Here is a 26238-nt window from a genome sequence, read left to right as displayed (position 1 = left end):
GCTGCTCAAAAACTGAGCAGGAAACAAAATTAGCCCTATGATTATTATATGGAAAGATTATTTCTTCTGACACCATTAAATCAGTACAACTCCAAATCATGCTTGGTGAGGGAAAGGTAGATAAGTGGAAAATTTGTGTGTTCCCCCCGTAACTCCTTCTCAGCAAGCAGAGAAGAAAAGCTTCCAAGCAGAAAAGTACGGATTTTTCTATCTTGCAACAAAATCAGGAGCCAGGGAAGGAGGTTTATGGAAAATGGGTGAGGAGGGGGAGAAAAAAAAAATCAGCTTGTAAAAGACATGGAAATAAGCATTCCAGCAATCCTGATTCAATACTTGCATCTCATACCTTACTTATATGATCCTTTTTATTCAGCTACAATAATAGGAAACATCTATGACATATGAAAAGAGGCTGCAAAAGCACCTGTACATGCTACACAAATCTGTAATAAAAAAAAATTTAAAAAAACAAAGGAAAGAAACAACAATTACAGTTTTCCCATGCTTCTTAAGACTAGTGTAAGTCTTTCAACACAGTCACAATAAACCTGACTTGTTATTAGACAAACATGGGTAGCTGCATTTATGAAAGTGCTCTCAAAAATTTCTGCAACAAATAAAGCAAAATACACCTTTTCCAGTCATCCACATGGAAGTTAAGTTTCACCATGTGTGCAAATTAAGAATTTACATCCAAATACTCCTAATGAATGCAACACCAAAATGGGACAGAAAAATTCCAAATTCCAGTATTGTTCCAAATAGTAGATGGTGCCAATCAGTGACATTATAACTTTAGCAGCACTTCTGTTTTAAATTTTAGTCTCTTAGTTGAAGACTCATACACATTGACAAAACAACACATCCTTTACTTTATGCCCCAAAATACAAGCCCTTCAAATATCTAGCGGTAGATTTTCTAATATAGCCCACTTTAAAGAATGAAAAAACACAAAACTGAGCACTCTAGTCTGCTCAAGGTGCTAAGTACTAAAGAACGGTGGAAGAGCTTTCTATTTTTAATAATGCTTTTTAAAGACCTACTTATCAATTCCACACTGTCAGGATATTGCTAATATGAAGAGTCATAGATAAAAAAAGCTCATTTTAGAAAAGCTTCCAGAAATTACAATAGTCAATATATGATCTACTACTACTATTATACATTTTTAAACTTTGCTCTGGAATGCAGATACCACACAAGGAAAAAAGTTAGTATACAATTGCTGAAGAAAAATTTAGTATGTTCTTTAATGAAGCCAAGAGGTTTTTTTTTTTGTTTTTTTGTTTTTTTTTTTTGCCTACAATGGTATCATTAAACACAGAGTAAAGCAGGCAAAGAGGAAATTAATTTCTAAGGAAAAAGTCCTGAAGGCATCATTCCCTGGGTGGCAACAGATGTGATTCACAACAGAGCAGTAGAGTTTTTTTGTTTTGTTTTTGAGAAGCAGATGCAGATCCTTCTGATCCTATATTACTAGATGGTAATTTGGACCAATACCAACAATCTAAAAAGGCCAAAATAAAAAAAGCAAGAAAATATGTACAGCAGAAGAGTTAAATAACTTTGTGAGAAATTGAGATGGTGAGTAACTTTTCATAAAATAAGAGTACTTTGAGCTATTTGCTTAAACAGATAAAAAGTCAGTGTCATGTGAACATGTCTACAGAAACTTTAAGGGAGATCAGGCCCAACACTTAATAATTAGATTGTTGGCAACAATCTGGAGATGCCAATTCTTTCTATGAACCCTGGAAAAAATGTAACCTGGTATGGAATGTAAAAAGAAAATTTAAAAACTCATGGTAAACACATATATAGAATATGCCTGCTCATTCAGCTGCTCCACTTCCGAACAGGCCATAAACATAACCACCACAAAACCTCAAACCTAACAAACCCCAGTACAATCAATTAAAAATGATGGCAATGACAAAGAGAGCTGAGATATAGTTATTCTTTCATGGGCAGAAGGTAACAGTAGAGGTAACAGTTAACACTGTTATGAATAGCAGTAGCTATTTCCTCTGCGCCTCCTGCCTCCCACAAGAGTGACTGCAATATCTAAGAGCAACATCCGTACTCACTGAATACACTGTGTATTTTCAGTTGATGGGAGTCCAACAGAAGCCACAAGGTAAGGATTCCTTTGACTGATCTACTTCGAGTGCATACCTGGAAGCTTCCTGTAGGATCTCTCCATCAAAACTTTCAATTTCTAGTCTGCTCTACTCACCCTGCAACCTTAGTGGTACTAAAAATCATAGAGGTAGAGGAATGGTAAGGGCAATAGTGTGAATATATATCCATAGAAGTCAAGTGAGGAGACATTATTCCATCAGCATTTTTTAATTACTCTCTCTCTGTAGTAGCTTATGTTGAACAGATAAAGTATACCTTAAAAGATTAATTTTCAACAACAACTACCGAAATTCACTATTCTAAGAGTATATTACATTAGGCACATTTAATGGAAAGCCCCATATATACTAACCTCTAGCACAAGGCTTTCCCAGAAAATTGAGAATCCCATTGCTCTATGCATCTGTTCAACTATTATATCTGTTAAGTATCTCATTTGGTCCAAACACCCACTAAAACGTTAATTACAGAACTCAAATACCAGTGTATGCATTAGTAAATGACTACGCTTGGAAGACTGTATGCGTTTGTTTTAGCTGAATACTCTGGTAGTTGTCATGAACAGCAGGTTTGCCATCCCACATCTTAAGCAACAAAAATGTTCAATAAATAATGCCAAATATCTTCATTTTTCTTTCATGATTAGAATCTTTTTGTACCCTGGAGAGGATGAGATATCATGCTCAGTTGCCCTTGGAAAATGCTGGAAACTGCTCCTCCCTGTAACTGCCCTCCCTGCCCCCCCTCCCCACCATAACGGATGACGCCTTTCTGTCAAACTTATATGTGATTCAAGTCCAAACAACATGGCATTTTGGGTAATGGATGCTATAATTAAAATGTGAGTCCTAAAAAACCTGTTGTTTTAGTGGGTGTTTTTAGTAATGGCTTTGTTCTACATGAAGATAAAAACTCCCTAACAAAGGAATTAATGTATTGCTTTAATAGGCTGCACCCTGAGTTAAGTTTTAAAATTTATGAGTTCTCTGCAGCATTGTTCTTTAAACAATGGCATTGTCAAATGCAACCAGTGAGAAGATTAAAGTTCTCCCAGCAGATTAAGTACAAATTATCTGTCCTCCTGTTTCAGCATCATTTGTTCATTTATCACATAACGTCTAGTATTTCTGGTCAGTGTCAATATGCTCTGCATCCTTGCAGTTAACAGATGTCTTCTCTTGTCGAATGAATTACTTTATGTTTCACGCACTGGTGGCCGCAGATGTGTCACTATAGCAACATCATTAATTTCAGATCTTACCGGAAACATGCACTCCAATCAAACCTAATTATACCACATTGCTTTCTTGTCCCACAATAAGGAAACTATAATGCAATTATTGGGATACTTCATTTTCTATTCTACTGTGGCAAATGAGAGCGCCACTGTGATGGACGCTTCTTGTCAAAAAGCTTATTGATGAAGCACAAACCCAATTTACAATCATACAAAGGACTACCTTGCAATTATGTTAGCAATGCAATGCTCCTTAGACTCAACAACTAATTCTCAATCATTTCCAGTGAAGTTCAGACCACAACATAAGATTTTTGCAGACGGTTCTCTAGATTCCCTTTAATTTTCAGTATTGAGAAAAACTTCACCTGTTTACATATAACTAGACCAGCCTTCTAATCCTGCTTTTTAGTAACACACACTTGGACGGATGGCTACAAAACTGGCTCTCTCCTTTCTCATCTAACAGCCAAGCCTTAAGTGGGCAGAAGAACAGAATCAACGGGTTTATATGACTAGAACTGAACATTCAAGTAAAAAAGTACTGAAGCCAGCTCTCATCAACAATATATAATCATGCAATGGCAATCATGGATTAACTGTACAGATTCTGTTCATTATCTAACAGTATGTTTCACATTTATGATAAAATGCAGAATGAGACCAAATGTATTCAGGAAAGGAAACTGGAAGCAGCTACTGATATACTCAGGTAAAAGGTACATTGGCTACAAGTTTGTCCAGAACTAAAAATACTTCAAAATTTGCAGGGAGTTTAAGACTAATAAAATTGAGCAGTGTTTCCCATCACGATCTGAAGAAGAGCGTGGTCTGCAAGGCCACAGTCAGTGTTCTGAAGCTGGTGACATCTGCTGGACTCCAGGTTTATTTTCCTTTACATCAGCTTTCAGCTAACACTTGGATAAAAGCACATAAGGTGAGACTACTGACTGTTAGTCCAAAACATTTGGGAACTGCTGCCCTAGAATACTGCTTTTGTTTTCATTTTTACATCATTAACTAACAGACTCAGACTTTCCTCCAGAACTCAGTAGACTTCAGTGCTCTGAAAAGTCTTTGAGGTTGAATGCTAGCACTCTTCCAAACTATACACAACAACATTTGCTGGTAAAGGCCTTTTAATATTTGTCTGTTTAGCCACTTTTAAGTATGTACTCCAAAAGGCCAGAATACAAGTGCTGCTTCTTAAAATTAAACAGAACTGCTGTGATTGCAAGTGACATGATGCGGGTTGAAAAAAACCCCAAAAACAATTAGAAGCAAACCAGGGTTGTTTCTCCTCATATATGCAAGTAGATAACAAAATGTATCCCTTCAAAGCTTTCTAGATGTAACACAGTATTTTTGCTTTGAAAAAGTCAGTATCACTAAATTTTATGGTACAAAAAAAAAATTTTAAGGAGAAATGCTTTGGTTTTAATTACTAATGTATTAGGTTAAGTGTATTGGTTGTCTTTCTAGAAGTAGAGCTGCAGCAGCTTTTTTTTTTTTTCCTTCTTTTCCAAACAATATTCTTTTTCTCAAACAGGGTAGTAGGTACATACAGCTTGAGGAAAAGACAGTACACTGATCCTTGTGCCTCAGAATATAAACTGGTCACCAGAGTCAGCATATAATTCCCACACTGTAGAGCTGAATGAATGAACTGTTAGCATTTTACTTAGCAAGCCTCTTAAAATTTTCAGTGCCATCTAACTGTAAGCAGAATATCTCTACACTTGAACCACATTTCCAGTTTGGTATGGTAACTGGATTCTCTATCAGAAAAGTTTAAGTATACATTGTTTTTGCTTACAAAGTAGTGCTTTGGGCAAATGAACTCTACTGCATTGTTTTAAAAATTCATTATTTTTTAACTTACTTCCCTTTTTCCAAACATATGCTGTAAATTACATATTTCAAGCCTTTGATGAGACAGCACTCTTAAAGTTACATAAGTTATCATGATTAAGGGTGCAATTAAAATCAATAAGCAGTTTCAAATAGCATACAAATCATTAGCTAACTGAAATAAAACTTGTTAAAAGAAGAATTGTTCACTAGCTTTGAAGAATTACCACACTATAATTAGCAATACACTTTTCTACGTGCTAAGAAAGAAGGTGGCAGTTGTCTTTATCTTTCATGAAACAGAAGAATAGCATTCAGAAGTGTATAGGGTAACATATGTACCTATAGAAAAAAGTGTTTTGAAAATGTGACAATATATTAAATGTACTTCATTTCAAAATATGCATTAATGGAAGTGTTCAGCATGGGAGGGAACATGAAACTATTTCAAGCAGAAAGAGATGTAAACTGTGTATTATGCTTTCTGAACAGTACAAGAGGCCAATGCCTGCCCACCCCCAAGGCTTTCTCATCATTTTCAACTGTATTTTACTTAAAACCACTAAAAAATTTCTTCAGCTGTTTGAGAAACAACTTTTTCAGTTCAAAAGTTCAGCTTCTTCGAAAACCAGAACTGATTTATTCAATCTCAGAAAGAACCAAAAAAAGAGAAGAAATACCGTATTTGCTACAGAATTTAAGTTGTTATTTATGATATTTTCTGAAATAAACTTTAAGATTCCTTAAATACATCTAGAACTAAGAGCATGGTAAGACTGTAACAAGTTTCAGTCATAAGTACAGACAGCAACATAGTGCAAGCTGTTCTTCACACACTTACCTACCTTCTGATCCTGGTAAGGATTTGGTTTTCTGGTATACCAGGTCAGTTACATATACACGTTACAGTTATGAAGTCACACGGCAGCTCTAGAACTGGGCTTTATATCAAAGAGCAACTAACTTCATGGGTATAACAGATGTCATTTTGGAGGCTAATATTACAACTTGCTTTGGAAATGACTTGCTCTCTCAAAGGCCATTCTTAACTGTTACGATCATACAATATTACAGTAGAGATGAGGTACAGAATAAAACAGCATCCTGAGTGCTAATCCAGAGTCTTTTCAGAGTAAGATATATGGTACTCTTACTAATGCTTTCCAGTGGCCTGTTACTATAGCAGGAGTGTTCCCACTGCAATAAATCAGATTACTACCAAATACTGACTTTCACATGTAAGTACTGGCCTACCTAAGCCTATTGGTACTGGTACAAAGTCCTCAAGCATATGTTTAAAATTCTACTGAAAAATAAAAATCAGTAGTCTAAATCTACTCCTACATTAACATATTCAAATATAGAATAAATTTTACAAATTTTATAAAAGTCATCATATTTCAGAATTATAACCTGATATACCTGTTTTATCCGTTAGTAAATAAACTAATCGTCCCAACTCTTCTGGTATGGTGCTAGTTCGAACAACCGTTCCAGGAATATTGTCATCTTTCATAATCATCCAGCCATAGGCTGCCTTACCCATGTCCAAGTTCACACGTAAACTGCAAAGGAAATTTATACCATAATCAGTGTGAATATTAGGCAAAGTGAAAGTTATAACCATAAAAATAAAACTAGAAGCTCTTTTTAGGATACCTGAAAAAAAAAAAAATCTTAAAACTAAATGCAAGAAAAATTTTGGAACAATGCTTTTGTTATGTGTTTGTAGAGTACATATCACATTAGAAATTCAGGCTCCATCCTAGACTTTTAGAAGCTACTGCAATACAAGCAAATGCAATACCATGCCTTCTGCATGAGACAGATTGCAACACTGTGTGGAGATTCTTGACATAATTACATTACTACTTATACAGATGAGAATATTATATACACTTTATCAACAAGACCAGATCACTATTCAAGTCACAGTTTTTAGCTGTTAAAAAAAAAAAACACACCACCACCTATGTTTTCTTTATGATGTGAACGCACAAATATTTTCATACCTCTTCAAGTCACTTCTTTAAAAAACTATTTTTTCTTTAGGATAGTACAACTGTATTTGCCAACTTCTCTTTCCCACCACAACCAATCAACAATGATGTCCTTCCCAAAACGTACTTACAGAGGCTCTCTATTGCAAAAAGAGGATAGTGCCCAAGTAACAAAATGCAGCATCATGTGATAGCGTGTGGGCTGGAGTTGCTACTGCCAGCAGCAATAAGGAACCTTTGGGTAGCTCTCTACTAGAAATTGTAATTTGCAGCAAGTTTTATTGATTATACATAAAAATGCAAAATCAAAAGTATTTTTCCCCATTCACTCACTGTCTGCATATTTATTTGTTAATTTTTCTGTATCTACATCATACAGGAATGAATTGCCCTTCCGCCTTGTATTCGTATGTTACAATAAAAAAGTCCTCACTCATGCTGGTCAGAGATAACTTTAATCACATTGCTCTTCCCCAAAATTAGATGTTCCAACTCAAAACTCTATGCCACTTTGTTTGAAATCTTTTAAACACTCCTTCCCTTTAGCTAATTTAACACATTCCTGCTACGATGTCAGAGGAACAGGGACTAAGGAATAGGCACGTGTTCATTTCTGTTGACCCTGCTCTAACAGAAATACTGAAAAAACAGCTATGGCAGTGGCTATGCAAACTATTTGTAGCTAATTTGCTCAGGGCACAGGATTCAAGAGTTTCAAACTTAGTAACAGGTTTACAGTAACGTGACTCTTAAAACTATTCAAAGGCCTATATCAAGGTCAAAACACTGCTAATGCACTTCAGACCTTTAACAGTCCTGAAGTGCTTCTTTATAGCATAACCAAAACAGCAGCCACAAACACTTTTCATCTGTCCTCTTGCAATCGCAGCAACAGATTGATTGTGTATTACCTCAGGTAACAGTGGAGAGAGCAGTGAGTCACAAATTGCAATATCCCATGAAGAGATACATTTAACCAGAATTGTGAGAACATCCGAAATCTCAACACACACTGAAAAAAATTCTGTTTATTCCACATCCCCTCCTTCCTGAATTTGTACAGCTGAAGACATCACATGTTCCAGCACAAAAAGAAACGTCTTTTTGATACAAGATTCTTGACCATTCAAGATGGTATTTTGTTCTTTAACTAGCTCCATTAAAATCAGCAGCGGCAGGAAACCATCCTTCTACCTGGTGATATACCCCAATTAGTTTTGCAATATCATACCTAACTTCAGCTGCCTTCAGACATGCAAATACATTAAAAAAAAAAATAGGACAAACAACAGGAGGAGGACTCTACCAGATTCTTTTTATTGAAAATGCTACAGTATAACAAGGAGAAAAATACTAGAAACACTTGCCTCACACTGGCTAACTACAGTTTTATTCTGTCTTACTCAATCAAGAGCCAGTACTGAGCAACCAGTATTTGTATTATATATGTCTGTTAACTTGCAGAGTTCAAGAGAATATAAGAACCAATGTAACACACATCACACTGGGATATGTGTTAGTCAACAGAAGGAACAGCAGAATATTTACTCCTCTTCGGGATGAGAACCCGCTAGTTAGCCAGTCAAGTACAAAGGACGCCGTCTTGCTCGAGAAGAGAAACATGAGCACACTTACTTTATTTAAAAACAGCTAGACATTTGCTCTAGCCAGGACTAAGCAGAGTAAGTGAAGGATGAAAGCCGCTCATCACCTCACTTCAAAGAGGCATTTGGGCTATAAATATTTTTTTTCTGCTTGGGCTATTGAGAGAGGAATTCTGCGATGAAAACTCTATTTAAGAGCTGCAGTCTCAGGTACATGGCACACAGAAATCCACACGGCTGTTCTACCAATGGAGACCTACAAAGTCATCCAGATATGGATTTTCCAATACAGGAAAAACTGTACTTCAGTAAGATTAAATCAGAAAAGTCTTTCAAAGCTGAAGTGCAGTTCATATCTTCACTTGAACCTTTTATAAGCATGTGTGTTACCTGTTTTTGATGTTCTAAACACTCTCTATATACATTTAATTATCATCTCACTTAAATATAAATTAAATGTAAGGGGAAAAAAAGAAAAAAGAGACAGCTTCTCTTGCTGAGTGGTGAGGAGAAATCTGTATTTCAAAGCACTGAGGCATTTTAGGAATTACCCTAGCTTTCCAGCATGCACTGCTACATGGAACAGAATGTACCCCCTTTATGATGATGGACCTAATAGAAAGCTGGCACTACTGGCCTCCAGAGAAATGATGTCTCCCCAACAACCAGTACAGTCCCAACCAGTACAGTCCAAGATAGCTTTCTGGCACACAGAGAGAGATATTGGGTAAATGCTTGAATTGTTAAGATGAATAAAAAAAATTAAACAGGAATAAAATAAACAAAAAAATGAGCTATAGATGGATTTTTAGTACAAATTCTAAATTTTGTACACTGTATCCTGCTCTGACTTCCTTCACTTGGTGCTTGTTGTCTTAGAGGAAATTTTTGTCTTTGAAATCACTGTAGCTATCACCTGATAGCTAATGTCCACATTACAGACACTGCCATAACACTAAAAATGATGCAGGCCTATTAATACTGAGTTTGCTTTTCCAACCGACGTTCACAGGAATGGATAGAAATACTTGACTGAAAAGTCCAACAATTTTTACACAATAAAACAAGGAGATGCTAAGCTTACTCAACACCAAGCTCCTCTCAGTGCCTGACAATATTGGCTATCATTTCTCCTAATTCCTTTGTGGACTTCAAGAAATCTCATCATATAACCAAAAATATTTTAAACTCACCACTTTTTAAATCCTTCTCAATTTCATCCAATTTAAAAGACTCCTTACATATCAGTTATTAATGAAAATGCACAGAACAGCATAGTAAGTAGTGTTAGCACACTGTTGCATCAGTAACACTATTTTTTAGCAAGCCAATTAACATGCAAACTTTAGACACACTGTATGTTAATACAGGTATTTGAAGGCTGTTGCAGAGAATGGGAATATTTAGTGAACAAAATAGTGTGAAGTTTCTTGTCTCTCAACCGCAGCACTAGTTACCCTAGAGCAGGCAAACCAAAGACAACTTTTATCCAACTTGGGGATTTATTCCACTAAGAGCCAGGGTGGCATTTCTCTGCAATTCAGCTTCAGAACAAATCAATAACACAACACTTCAGAACCCAAACTGCTTTTTATGACAAGCTAAAACCAGATACTTTTGCTTTTATTCCCTCAAAAACATCAGCAGTTTTTTAGGTTAAACAACTTCATATTTACAGGACTTCTAAGTTTCATTTTTTCCCAAACAGTAATGGCATTAGGTCCCCTTGTAAAGATTACTGATTTTGTTTTTTAGTCAAAATGGACGAATTTGTCACTACTAAGCAAGGGCCTTCACTGAGAAAATTTCAGATAAATACATTTAGAAACTCCAGAAACATTCTTCCTTTCACAACTCAGTGAAAAGCAATCAATACCTTATGAAGTTAGCAAATACAATTTCATGAACAAAGTGATACCATGCTTAATTAAATTCAAGTATGAATTTGCATCAAAATTATATGATAGTTTTATTTGAGCTTTGGCAGGCAAGAAGAACTTCCTGAGCAGTTCTGCCTATAAGCAGAAGTTTCGTAGCAAATAAAGTAAGGAATTGAGATGCAATCTTTTTATTTTCAGAAGTTCCTTCTAAGTGAAATACTGAAGATCATATTTGAGTCATGTTAGTACCCAAACTGTACCCAATACCCTATGGCTATACCCCCTAACCTTCCGATATCTCTACCTGCTTGAAACAGCCATAAACTATACACAGATATACACACTATTTATAATCTAGAAAATTATATGGAATCACTTAAAAATTATTGGTCAAGAAACAATCAAAAGCATTTTAATTTTAATATGCCTGGAGAGTTAAATCTTCACAGAAAGTGATTTTTGGAGCCTGACTTCTATTAACTGCAACTGAACAAATAAAAATAGAACAAAATATAAGTTACTTCTTTTAAACACAATATTCTATCAAGATCTAAATAAATAAAAATCAAACCATAGTACATCCCTAATTCCCCTTCACCCATATTTTATTTGGAGAGGAAATCTGAATATAATAATCCTTTTGTGGTTGGCCGATTATATACATTTTTATTTAGTTTCCTCTGCTATCTGTCTGATACTTTCCAGAAAAGCCTCAGATCTGTGTTCTTGTTTGCTTCATAATTGGTCTCATCAGTTCTCTTAGAATAATTTTTCTAAATTTTGTCTATTATATAAACATATAAAAGGAAATGAAAGAAGGTACAACACAGCACTTTACATAAAAGCCAGGCAATGAATGTAACTTTAAACGAGAACTCAATCCCACACATCTATGCTTAAATGTGTGGCAAAAAAAATGCATATCAACCCTCAAGTGCTATAGTGACTGTGGCACATGTAGTTTTTCAAGGGTCACATGCAACCAAGGTACAGATAATTAGATGTTATAACACAGGTAGAACTTAAAATCTCAGGAGGCAGTCTGGGGGAATAATTAATGAGAAAATTAATCTCTGAATTTCTTACAGGCTGAAAACACAGTAGAGTGCAAAACACAAATAGAACACATGTCAAACAAGCGCCTTGGCACAAGAGATGTAGCACATGCAGCTCAGAATAACAATAATTACTTGCTATTAAAAATGTTTCTTTGTTATTTTCACATTTATCAGGTCATATGCCTTCTTTCATTAAGCCTCTTATAGAATAGCAACAATATTGACATTAGATGTCTAATAATTTTTAAAACATGAATGTTTTTAGTGTATTACAGACAAATTTTTCATTACTTCCTGTAATACGATTAGATTAAAAACAGAAAAACAACTAGGAGAAAACAGGCAGTGTTGCAAGGTTAGAAAGGAAAAAGATCTACTGCAATAGATCAGTTAAAAAATTACTTTTAAAAACTGATTGTGCTTTCTCTATGTAGCATGAATACGAGACATTGTAAGAAAAGCACAAAGCTAGCTCAGGCAGTAGTACAGCCCCATACTGGGTAGAGTAAGACTTACTCTTAGCATGAGACACATACCATAGCTCCTGTTGCATGAAGAAGTCAAAATAAGTTTGTAAAATATCAAGAAGCTTCATATAATCTTTTTCAGTCTCTATATAGATTGCTTTATATATCATGATATGGCATAGATGCATATTACACATTTATAAGGATTGCTTCATCTACTTTAGGAGTAGCTCTTTAGCTCTTCCACACTGAAAGCTTGACTTCATATATCTAATATATAATCTGTCTGTGTGAGACTACGTATACCAATACTCTCACATCTACACATTACACAGATTAGAGCTCCAACATGGACAGCACAAACTACAATCTGATTGAAAGCAGCACAGCTGCTTGCTGCTGCTAGATAGGCACTACAGTCCTGCACGGGTGTGAGTTCCTCAGATCTTGGGAATACACAGAAGCACACTGAATAAACCTCCTTTTCCATGTTTGTACGATCTAGGATTTGACCGGATATTAATGAATTTCAGATACCAGACTTCCTAGCAGTGTTCTCCTCACTGCCCACTGAAAACAGACTGATGTAACTTGAAGGATTTTCTTTAAATGCTCCTCTAAAAGACCCAGAAAAAAGCAGCCAGGACCCAGGTAGTTCCCCAAAACTTTACTACTAAAGTGTCGGGCAGTTCCTTCCAGATATTCAGGACAGCTTATTTTGGCAGAATGGCCCAGTGCCCAGCAGCCTTGAGGTGTCTGAAGAAAAGGCAAAAGACATTTCAGCTTCTGTGTACACCAAAACTAAAGGATCCTCCTAAGAAGATGGCTACTAAATATAGAGCCTGGATGATACACATTTTTATCAGATCCCCAGTCAGTATCTTATCATTTTATGGTAAACCCTCTACATGTCTTAGCAGCTAAGTGGAAGCATGTACAGCTACAGAAGTCACATGCCTGTATACACAAGGCAGTAATTTCACCAAACACTGCTTGGCTAAGCCTAAATTATCTTGAAAAACTTTCCTGGCTACATTTTTTGGGGGGAAAACAGAAAACAAACAAACAAAAGGACTCAAGTCAAGGTGCAATTCACTTTGTCTTTCAAGGTGTTGAAGATGACTGGACAATGAATAAACAAAGTCCCATTACTTGGTGGTGGAGCGGATCCAGTTTGGTGGTACATTACCATCACTAGGGCTAGCTCGCTCTCCGGTCTTGGCTCTCATTACTATGGCAGCCCCAGTGAGCTGATGAAATGATGCTACAACTAAATGCCAGGGGACAGGACAGAATAGCTTTGTGGCAAGGCTCTGTAACAGTCCGATCATCTTTCCTGCACCCATATACACACCGGGATTTACAGCTCAGTAGTTGAGAGCGGGTATCTCGCATCCCACGTTGATTGAAGTCTTTTAATCTGTTGTATTCAAAAATACAAATATTGGTACCTGACTCTGAAAACTTTTTTAAAAAAGTGAAACTAAAACATCTGCTCAAATTAGTAGCAGGAAAAAAATCAAAGGAAAAACTCCTCAAGACTTAACACGATTTGTATCAGAATTTTAAATGTGTATGGTGAATGTCTTCAGTTCCACACAAAAGGGAAATTAAACTCTCCTGATAAAAATGTAAGCCTGATTTTAAGAAGATAAAAAAAAATGTATCTATAACCACAGGGATAGAGTTAAACTGGGTAATCAGGTAAAAGCATAATGATTACAAAGCTTTACCTCATCTTCTGCCACCTGAGGTGCTAACTTTTCATTAGCATGACTCTTTTTGCCCTCTGTCATTCAGAAAATACACCCCAAAAAAAAGTTGTTCAACAAAAGGACCTTACTATTTAAAAAACAAAACAAAAAAACCACCAACCCCCTAAACATCACAGGCCTAAGAGCTTCCACGCTGGTATCGCAAAGAGCAGCAGCACAGACATATCTGAGGACACATGCTCCCCCCCAAGCCTCCTATGTGATAACTGCACTAGGTGACATAGTCAGGCAAGCTCTTGTAAACTAATGGAGAATGTATTTCAGTTAATGATTTTATTTAAAACAAGTAATGAAATGGTCTCAGTGACACTGGAGGAACCTATGGATAGGCATTAATGCACCTCAAACTGGCTAAAGCCAAATAGAAAAATAGCCTAAGAGTATTGAGGAACATGGAAAAACTCAGAATGGGTGAGCATAAGCCTAGAGAGATTTATTTGGAACAGAGTATCAAGGCCTTGCTTTCTATCCTCCTTTCCCAATAGATTTTAAGAAATTCAAATAGATTAGCTTTGTAGGGAGGCAGACTGCCTATGGAGGCTCCCTGGGCTATACTTCCTCCATAAGGGAAACAGAAACATCAATTACAGAAGAGCCAAACGTTTCTGGGGGTGTGGGGCTGTTCAAAACATTTTGTGTGTCATGGTTCTAATCTACAACCAGTTAATAGCTGGGCTAAGCTTTCAATGTTTGTTGACTACTACTTTTTCTCCATTTTGCTTCATTCCTGGTACACTACAGAACGTGTGCAATGTTGTCGGCTGGTTTGGGGGTTTTTACATTTTATTTTTTTTTGAGGGGGGCTGAGGGTGGGTGTTGGTTGTTGGGGTATTTTTTGTTTGGTTGTGTTAATTTGTTTTTGTTTATGATTGTTTTTTAAAAAAAAAGTTATGCTTATACTTCTGAAGTCTTATGCCCCACAGTAATACCCTTCACATAGCGAAGCAACACTGATCTAGAGGAGTATTTAGGATGCAGCTGAATCACAAGGAACCAGCTGCTCCCCAGAGCAAAAAAAGTTCCTATTAATTATAGGAGAGGCTGCACAGAGATCAGTTAAACTCTGCTAAGAGTTAGTTACCTCCTCCTGATGATCTTCACCAAATATGTCTTACCATGGAAAATTATTTTTATTGCGTACTTGGAATTTCCCTTGCCCTGCAAACCAAAATCCAAAGACAACTGCAAAAAAGCTCCATATTTAGAAACCTCCTGAATTCTCTAAAACCATCCATCAACACATTTCATGTGTGGATGAGTTCAGATATGCTTTGCCTCTACCAGCCAATCCTGATCTCCCATAGATTCATTTCCTTTACCTGTTCATTATTTTCCCCATATAGCTATTTTAAAAATAAAAAGTCTTGTAGCTTTCATCTCCAAGAGTTTACACTCCAAATACATCCTAAAGAATAAGTCATTTCCATGCTTAACATCCAGAAGAGAGGAAGAGAAGTGTAGTTACATTTGAACACCAGCATGACTGGAGTTCTTTATTTTGCTGACAGTGTGGGAAGCAACCCTGTATATGAATGAAATGTGCTGAAGAAAAGGTCGTGTATCCTAGAAATTATTTTTGGAAAAGAATTATTCCAAAAGTCCACTAAAGAAGTTGAAAATGAGCTGCTCAATCAACATGTTTTTCAGTGGCATATACTGAACTTCCAATAGAGTCAAATTTATTTACACCACCTATATATGCTCTTAATCCTCTTGCATCCAGTAACAAAGATATATCTGTCTTTTAACCATTTTAATAAGTTTTGGCTTAGTATGGACGAACACAGTGACTGACAAGTGACTCTATACTCTTAGCTCATTTTTCCCTTCCTCTACATGTCTTTGATGATTAAGAGCATCTTTCAGCAATATGCAGACTTTACTTATCACTTGAATGCAGCACTTTTTGCCTCTTTACGTGGATAGGTTGCTTAATACTCAGTAACTGTGTGTATGGGAGTGAATGATGACACAACCTGAACAGCAGCATCATAGAAGCACTAAGGGAGTTATGACAGTGACAGTGTTTAGGAAACTATCATAAAATTGAAACACGAATGTGTAAATAAAAAACAAGAACCAGTTAAAGGAAGTGGAAACTGTTCTAAGTTGACAAGTTTCCAGTAAGATCTCCTCAATTCCCCAGCAGATTTGCTGGAACCTTCTCCTTCAACTTCCCAACAGAATCAGTTGCTCTTTGCAACTCAAAAGTAGTATAAAAATACAAGTCCTTTAACTTTTAAAACCTTAGGCCACGATACTTCTTGGGTATCAAATTGGTCAAACAATGATACAGTTCCCTTCAAAGACATGTACTTTAAAAATGTGAACACAGTAGGCACATAAGTCATGTAAGCTCAGATTAAAATACCTAATGAAATCCTCCTGTTTTCTTTTTCTTCTTATAGTACATGGATTTAGATATTGTGTTCAAACCTGAGGGGATAGGTCTTAAACCTATCTATGGTTTAGGTGCTAAATGCTAAAAGCCCTGTGGCTAACCACTGGGCTTATTGAATGACATATCTCAAACTGAAGAGTTCCAGAGAGCATCTAAAATTAACAATCACCTTAATCTTAACACTAGGTATTTTAATAGGAGACAGTATTTCCATTTTGCAAAGGCAATATGCATTCAAGGAAGAAAAAAAAAAAATCATTTCAGAGTCAGTGTTTTCACTTCTGTGTCCACAGAAGACTTGATTACACACATGGATATTATTCCCTGTTCCAGTTATCTGCAATTTGAATATACAGTACTCATGCTTAATGAATTAATTAATTCAGGGCAAGTCTCTCCTTGGTTACACATGTTAAAAGTCCTCTCGTTGTAAAAGCACACCTACATTATTTAGCCATTCAGTTTAAATTAATCATTGGTGTAGTAAAAATCCTGTATTTTAACCAGAGAAATGGAACAATTTCAGTATTTAAGGCATTAAAAATAAAATTCCAAAATATACCAAACAGTTCACTTGAATACGTTTCCTAAAACCATGCTCTCAAATATACCAAGATTGTATCCTTATTAATACATTTATGCTAGTAAAGGATTAGATATCCTGATTACTCCAGCAAGATGAGCATTATAAAAAAAAAATATAACAGTATTGTTTACTGTACAGTGATCCTTCAAGAATCAGCAGATTTGCTAGCACCTTCTCCTTCAGCATCCTGATAAGATCAATTTCCTTCACAATGAGAAGCAAGTATAAATTTCAAGCCACATTCAGTGAAATTAGACATCTGTATTTTTCTTTCATTCCTATACGTACCTGATAGGGATGATATAGGAAAACAGAAGGAGGAACCGGAAAAGGTTGCGATACCATGGGCCTACAAATCCTTGCAAGGTGACCATAACAACTGATAGGGCAACTAAAGCCAAAAACAGGGCTTTGGTCAGTTGATTCAACTCCAGGTCCAGCAAGCCAACCTAGAGGAAGAAGTATAAATCAAGTTAGTCACAACTTTTTCTTAAATTGACACTTTTGCAGTGCAAACAATTAGCTATTATTGGCTTTTTTACTCCTACCTATTACAAATCCATGCACTTGTAACAATTAACTGTATTTTGATAACTGAATTGATTATTGTTCCTATGTTTGCATGCAATAGATGTTCCCTGGTTACAGGACAGTAACAGTTCCCAGAACCAGTGTGAACTGTCCCAGCCAGGCCTTTTAAATGCCTATACGTCTGCCAAATCTCCCCCCATCTCCTGATCCAGGACAGGAGCACAGGAGGGCAAGGAGAAAGACAATTAAAGATGAACAAATGAGCAGGAACAATTTTCTTCTGTCACGCATGCAGCAAAAATACTGCCACTGTATATTATGTTTGTAGGGTAGCTACTACTCAATTACTGCTGGAAGATCAAAAACCTGTTGGATTCAAGAATCAACGGCCAAATGCGACAGAGCTACCTTCTTATTCATATGACTAGTGTACTGGAACTTGTAACTATACTCCCATAATGGTCTGTAAATTGTATGAAGCTTTCGGTTATTCAATATAATAAATAAAAACCAATCAAATGGAATATCGATTTTCAAACCAAACCAAAATAGTAAAAGAGAGCTTCAACTTTTCATAAGTAAAAAAGCATTTCATTTAGAAACATTTTAGCAAAAACATTGAGAGAGACTGTCTTTCACCCACTGATGATGTTTCTCATGAAAAAATATTTTTAAGCTATGTAACTAAGACTCTCACCATTTCAATAATGTATGCTGTAAGCTAAGTATTTATGCTCTACTTCTTGGGATGCTCTTGTAGTTGGTAAAATATGTTGGGAAAATTATGTCAGGAAGAGTTTCCTAGGCCCCATCACAGATGCCCCTTTTATCTCCAGGTCTTGCCAGTAAGACCAGTAAAACATAACACTTCCTTAGATAACAACCAGTCTGCAAAAGAACCACTTTAAATATAGTTCTTAAAAATTCCAGCAATCTTGCTTACACATGGGCTGTCCCTTCCCTAGAGAACCAGGCAGCTGAAGACCACAGCAGCTGATTTATCAGCTGCGTTTAAAAAGCAGAACAACGAGGACAAATATCTTGCAATTTCCGTTGCTTCAACTACTACATAGTTTATGCTTGAATTATTGAGAAAAATAGGTTTTTTGGATTAAAATGAAGAAAAATTAAGCCAGGGAAGTAGAGCATGTTTCAAAGCCCAGATCTTTTTGCGTTGACAAAGGCAGCCTAAGTTTCAGGCCTCGCTGAGGATCAGATGAAGTCATTATTCATTCAGTCAGGGAAAAAAGACTCAATTACCTCAACCTAAAGATGCTATCAATGAATGCAAAGTGCATATTTTACTCTATTCATCCAAATCCCATTAAAAAGTGAAAGGAATGATTTAATCTGGCCTTCTAAAGTTGGTCTTTTTTTGTAATAAAATAAAGAATCACTGTCTTGCAATATGCATAACCACTACCTCACACTTTTTTTTCCTGCATCATGGTCATGAAAGCCTATCTCTCCCCTCAGCTCCCCCCTCCACCCCCTGTAAAAACCCCACCCCAGAACAGGAATGAATAAAGAGCTTCTTTGGAAAGAATGCCACTTTTTGGACAGAAACTTTAAATTTAGTCCACTGCACACTGATACGTAGCTAATTCAAAGCATTAATACCTTTCTAATTGATGAAGACAGATGTGAATTTAACTTTGGAATCCAACAAAAATGTGTTTGGTGAATGAAGAAGTTGATGATGAAAAATTTTCACACAACAAATCTCTTGCTCAAGAACATTTGGTTTGTTACTAATAATGTCATTCTTTTAAACATAGATCATACTATTGGCCATAGTTGTTTTTAATATTTTTATTTACTATAGCAAGTGAAGGTAACTGCAAAACCCTACTCAAGGAAGCACACAAAGAAAGGAAGTTATACTAGAAATGCATTTTCCATTTCTCAAAAATTAGTTACTATAACGTACCGAAATATATCTAGTCTAATTCTGTGCCTTTCCACTTAAAACAACTTGCATTCAAACTAATGAAATACCATTGAATTATCCAGATACATTTCATGTAGAAATTCACTAATGTTCTCCAAAACTCATATGAATATGAGAAAAGTGGGTAAACTTCATTTTAACTACATTATGATTTTATCAAAGCATTTGTAAAATATACAAATCTTAAGAAAGCAATTTCCTTCCTTTTGAAAATAAACATAACCAGAATAATTATTACAATATAAGAAATAGATAAGTTAATTGGAGTAATTTTCCACATTTATTGCTATTCCCCATATTAGAAAAGCAGATTTTCTTCTACTTGTCATAATATTTATTCTATTTGAAACAACTGTGTTAACAAAATTAAACACACCACTGGAAATTTTAATCTCCAAGGGAAAATTTGTACATAATGTCTAGGACAACCACAATAGTTTTGCAAAGGGGCTGCTCTACGATAATGAACACAATAATTGCTTGTATAATCTAAAATGCTACTAATGGCAACAACTGCAAATCCATTTAGCTCCTCTTTAATTTATGCACAAAGTTTTAAATAGCTAATGGTTCTCAGTAAAATAATGACTTATACCATCAATAACAAGTATGGAATTGTTTATTTGTACCCAAAAAAGCCCACAAGTTTTTAAAATACTTTATTTTTGAATGAGGGAGCGATTAAAGGTCTAAACTTCACATTTTGGACCATAAGCTATAAGTCATTATCTTATGAGAAAAATCTTGATTTAATTAGCAAAAGTTAAAAGCAACAAAACCCCTTTCTGACTACTGAAGCAGAACATGAACAGCAATACTGCTATTGCTGCCCTAGATGCTTAACTTTTGGGAAAGGTTATCCTCTCACACTATTATTGTAGCAATAGAACAATTCTTCTAACATTATAAAAAGTATATTACTTGGAAAATAGGAGAATTGTTATGCTAGAATACTGAAATGCTAAATTTGATAATTAAATGTTGCACAATGGTAAAGATTTCTCAAAATAGTCTAGTGCAGTCATTTTTTATTCAATTACAGTTTAAAGCACATTAGAAATAATTGCTCATAAATAACCTTTTTTAAGGGCCCTACTTTAATACTGCTTAAGTATTAAAGCACTATCTTAGGAGAGACTGCCCCCCACAACCAAATTCCTCCACAAAGGTAATTATATTTCAGTAATCAGTCCAGTTCTGCACTGACAAACACCACATTGACTACAATGAAATTTCATGGTATGTATGTTGGAGATAGACTTTGGCTTTAATTTGCACCATAAACATAAACATTTTATTTCCAATTCTTAACACATGCTTTGAACTTAACTTTATTAAACCTTCTATACTAGTCAATTATTTACATTTTCATTAATTCTAAACTTAGATGTAACAACTATACAAAGAGTAAGTTAAATATTTAAAATTACTAAAATTCTTCTTTGGGCTAACAAAAAACAAGCTTTGCTTAAGAAAAATTATTCATGGTATTTCATCATTTATTAAAAAAAATTATATAGACTATTATATAGCTAGCTACATATATCTGAACCCCTTCAATAAAGGTTGTTAAAACTTTCCTACAGTCCCTAGGAATAAACACAGATAATCTATTAATGGCTAAATAAAAAGACACATCAATATCTGTTTATCTTAATCTTTAACACCAAAGCCACGTACAGCAATTTTGGTATCCGTAAATGTTTCTTCTTTCTTAAGTGTCCTAATTCTAAAGTTATTGCTATGATTCAAATTCTTGACAGCTCAGCAATCCAGGTAACCACATTAAGCTAATATAACTATGAATCAAAACAAGAAAACCAAGTGAATTCAAGTTTAGGAAGCATCTTTTCTTAATTCACTGTACTCAGGTGACAGTCTGACACATGTTTCTCTACAAGCCTGTCTTGATTAACACAAAACCCACCAAATCTTGCATACAGTATGCTACACTTTTTAATCAACATCTTAGTGATTCTTTTAAGCAGTAGATTCAAAGGTAGGAAAAGGAAAGAAAACACTGAAATATATGGAGTGACTGTTTAGTGAAAAAAGTCACCTATCCCTGCTTTTTCTCAGATCCATTTTCAAACATCCTAATCACTTGTTTAGCTGCAAGAGCCACAATGACAAACTTCAAAAACATTTTCTGAAGCACTAAAAACCTATTAAAAGTTTTATTCATTTTAGAATTAGAGCAATAATCATGGTAGTGTGTGTGGGGGTTCTAGTTGACTTAGTAAAACTGAAATAAACTTTACTCAGTCCCCTCCAGTGGAGTTATATAGAAGCAATAACCAGAAAATAGTCCATTTGAGTCCAGTAACATTTTCTATATTTCCTTTGACAAAAAAGTATGCGTCCTTCATGCTATCTTTAATGAAACCCAACATCACCCTGACCAAACTGAAATATTTGGAATTACATTAATGTTGCAGGTTTATGGAACGGAATTACATCTATTCTACACTGACTTCAAGAAACATGTTTAGGTATTTAGCATTAATTGTATCCCCAAAGAAAGAAATTACAATTACTTGTCTGTATTCTTACAAGAAACAGTCCATATGCAACAGATAGGCATTTAAAACAGTAGAAATATTTTAAAACTCATGAAGAAAACACGGTTATCATCCAAAGGAAGAACAGTAAGCTGCAAGCAAATAATTTTTTTTTCCAAATGTTTCGATGCATACTCAAAAACAGAGGTTTAAATGCTCTTAAAAGCAAAATAAGTTTATTACATATTGAAAATACCCTTCCGACTTTCCTGTTTTTAACGTAGATATTATGCAGTTGTGAATAGCTTGTTATATTTGAAATAAACTAATCACTTTAGAAACAAAACTGCCTTTTGTAGCTAGTAATATCTATAATGTTAAAAGAAAATGAAGACTCAAACATTTCTCTCTCTGCATTCTTTATTAATCCATTTTATATCATTGCCTTTTCCAGACTCCACATCATCTGAGTTTGGATATTCAAAGGAAACTTTAAAGTCCTCTCCAGGTTCTTACAAGTGCTTAGCTGTCTCTAGCTCCATCTATTACAATAAAAACTGCAAGCGAGCTATATCCAGAATGGTACTTAAATAGTGGACTCAGCTGCTTGAAGTAAGGCACTCATTTTGGCAAATACTGGCCACGTATTTCATAACCTTAAGTGTGTCTTCTTTTTCAATTGTGTCCTAATCCATCCGAATGTCAACGATTTACTATATTTATAATAAAAATACTATGTTTCAAAAGGTCAAAAAGAGAGAACTGAAGGGGACCCATTCTTAATATCCATTTGACTATAAATCTGCTTTTCGTTTATACTTTTGCAGTTTGCTCAACTGTCCCAGTGTCTCTAAATATTCTTCAATCTGATGTCTCTTTTTAGAATCAGTCCTTACATATAACGAAGCCAAATCATTAATATTTGCCTCTACCTTGTTTCAGGATTTTGCTCTAATTTGACCGAAGGCTAAAAAGGAGACCTGCAGCAGTTAACGAAATGCCATGTATAGTTCGGGCAGCAGAGGGTGCTCAAGATTGGCGCTAGCTACTATTTGCAAAAGCTTCGCTGTCGGTTATGCAGTACCAAGCACAGCACTGTACCTTTACGGGGGGGACCTGTTCCTCTATGGTCTTCCTTGGCCGACAGCATTTACCTCGTTTAGTTTGAAATGTTCAGAGTTAATTATTCGAAGGACTTTAAAAATTCAGATTGTGTACTGAAGCTGTTATATTTCCTTCTTAGCAAAAAGAGATGCTTCATACACCTTTATACAGTCATAGACTTGCACCTTAAGGTGCCAGTAGTCACATGCTGTGCAACCTTATGTTCTCCAACTTCGCTATGTATCCGTCACACACAAGAATGATAAAAACATGCCCAGAGCATATTAAGAAACTGAAAAGGTTAATGCTGCTTAAACTCTGGCATCCATGTAGGGATTGGGCTGTATTAGTAACATACCCTCCTCCTATTAGAAACTACCAACTGAAAACACTTTCTCAAGACCACTCATCAATTTAGAATTACTTCAAAAATCTAAGCACTTCAACAACCAAAAGCAGTCATACAGGGAAACTCTTAAGAAATACATTTTTTCAATTTAGAACAATCTATGTATACAAGATTTCATACAAAAGACATTCAGAGTTTCTAAGCACACACAATCCTTCTTACATCTGATCAAAATCTATGGTAAGACATGGAATTCTGGGAGAAAAGAGATTAGCATTTAAAGATGTTTGATTTTACACTGGAACACTATCTTCAAATTTGTATTTCATCTGTAACTTCTACAAAGGCTTGTTTTATCTTCTTCAAGCTTGATCATCCCCAGCTTCAACTCAAGACTGTTCTACCATTCTGTCATGTAATCAGTTCTTTTAATGGTCAGAATACAGACTAAGCACCTTTACATATTACAAGCTATTATTAAAACATACTCAGGGAGATGGCATTTTTTCAATCTGAGTAGATGAAAAAAACCATGGCTTACTCTCTCACAGATGAAAATTAGATTTGCCAAAGTAACTGCAAAACTAGCATGGGGAGAACTGTCCCAAAGTTTTTATTGTGTAGAATTTCCAATTATATAAAAAATATTTAAAATTGTGATATATGTAAAAAAGGCAAATTAAATAGCTCCTTCAAGGGAAACAATTATAAAAGCAACCAAACAAATATACAGCAGCAGCTGGCTCTTTCATTTGTGTAAAATTTGGGAATTGTAATGTATCTACACTTCAGACCATGCAGCTGATTAGTCTAAATAACTCCTTCATACAGAAAGCTGCACACATTGATTTTTGTCACTGTAGGGACTTAATTAATGTTTTTTATATATGTTACACTGTATGTTTAATAAGATTTCATAAATTTTATGAGAACCTTGTAGGTTTTTCAAAGACATCTTTGAAATTAAGCAAACACTTGAAAACATGTATCTAATGAAATCCAGCATTTGCTTACTCCACATGAAAAATAGGGTGTTCATAAATCAGCACCTCATAGACTACCTAGATTAAGCTATTAGCAGATATTATCACAGTTTTTAAATAGTTTATCTCGCAACAGGGCTAGAGGAAGAGATGTCAGAGCTAAAGTTATCAAAACAGACATGGAGATTTTTCCATTAAGAATTCAATTAAATAAATGAAGCCAAGAACACTTGAAGTTTAAGCTTGTTTTAAGTTTTACCATTTCATTTTATCCCAAATAACAGTAAGCTTAAAAACAGCTTAGTTTTTTTTTTCTTCCATCTTACTCGAGGTTAAATTGAGAAGTGCATTTCAAAATTTCTTTCCATGTAAATTACAGACATTTTATTTCATTATACCTTGCTATTTTAAAAGTTACAAGAAAGTTGGAAAAAAAATTCACTGTCTAACAGTGAAACATTAAGTTGGTGTTTCTGCCATAAAAATACATGGAAATCAGAGCTGCAACCTTTCTTCATGGAACTGTCATTGAAGTAATACGGTACATACAATACACATGATTAAAGTGACTGAGGCAACTTTCTGAAGATGGATTCACTAATAAATGCAAGTGAATAAAGACCGAAGAAGGAATTAAAATGGTCACCATTGGCAATATGCAGCGATTCTTTCATTAGTGGAGCACTTCTGGAATCTCCCTCCTCCTCCGCTGTGTATACCTCAATTCAATGATCCAACCTGTCTCAGCACAGGTCCAGATACAAACGCAACCACCTGGGTCTTCTTCCACAGGAAATCAGGTTAAAAAAACTAAACAAATACACATCACAAAGCATCTGAGAGTTTGTCTCAAAGGATTTACTTCTGAATGCTATTCATAAGGAATATGAATATATAATTATATAAAATAATATTCAGAATGCATTAAAAATATGAGAAGGGAATTTGTAAGTCAGTTTAGTTCTGGCTAACAGAATCCCAGCCAAGAAAAAGACAGAGCATTTTGACTACATCAGATTTTTGTCTCTGTCTCTAGCTGTTCTTGAGTATAAAATCTTATTTGTATGCAAGCTGCAAAGAAATGTTTTAAAAACGTCTAAGCTGTATTTTGGAAGAAGTTGTACAAGTTTTTGTTTGTAGTTTAAAATTAAACAGGAGGAGGTTGAAAGCTGCTCAATACGACAGAAAGAAGCAGTAGTCTCCTTGAAGATTAATTACATGTCAGAACATAAGGGAAAATGCCAAAGAAGGGGGGATGGGGAAAGCCTTCTTCAAGTCTGGGTGGAAATATCCAAAATATATCCAGAGTAAATGTCCACAACCATTTAAGGCACAGGAAAAACAACACTTCTCAATGAAGACTTTCAGGTCAGATTTGATGTGCAACTTCTCACTAGTATTATGTAAAAAAGTCAATTGTAAGACTCAACTATGTAGTAGTTGATGACATGAAATCTAGCATTTCTACCTCAGTTTTAATACACTGATGTATTTACAAATAACACTGTCCCTCTGGAATAAGTATAAAAATTTTTACAAGAGGAATATGAACAAAAAGACTGTTAATATGGTTCTTAATTTTTTTCTCTATACAGCTATATGTTATTCAGAATTTGTATAATTCTATGCATATTTCTGCCTCCTGTCCTAAAGTAAATAGAAAATAAGTTCAGAGAGAGTTCAGTAAAACATGTTGCCTTGAAAGGATTCTTATTGGGACCATGCAAACAAGTAAGGTTCTGTAATAATATTGCCCACAATCCTGTTCATAGAGATCAGAAATAATTCATTGCCTTTCTCTTCAAATACCTGAGTTG

The 26238-nt window shown here is 35.2% G+C and overlaps 1 protein-coding gene across 2 annotated transcripts in view; it reads right to left on the bottom strand.

Annotated features, from left to right (window-relative positions):
• The window catches only part of ATP9B (ATPase phospholipid transporting 9B (putative)), a gene marked incomplete at its 5' end in the record, with an annotated part of 168300 nt that overhangs the window by 35651 nt on the left and 106411 nt on the right, over positions 1-26238 (bottom strand). For both annotated transcript variants that reach the window (XM_081996377.1, XM_081996378.1), the window contains 2 exons: positions 6654-6796; positions 17291-17451. In XM_081996377.1, coding sequence (XP_081852503.1) covers positions 6654-6796; positions 17291-17451 — 304 coding nt within the window. The remainder of the gene's footprint in view (positions 1-6653; positions 6797-17290; positions 17452-26238) is intronic.

This window comes from Phaethon aethereus, assembly GCF_964289735.1.
Source record: "Phaethon aethereus genome assembly, chromosome: 2".
Classification (NCBI taxonomy): Eukaryota; Metazoa; Chordata; class Aves; order Phaethontiformes; family Phaethontidae; genus Phaethon; species Phaethon aethereus.
The sequence above is the reverse complement of the archived record's forward strand: the minus strand, read 5'-3'. Positions and strand labels throughout refer to the sequence as shown.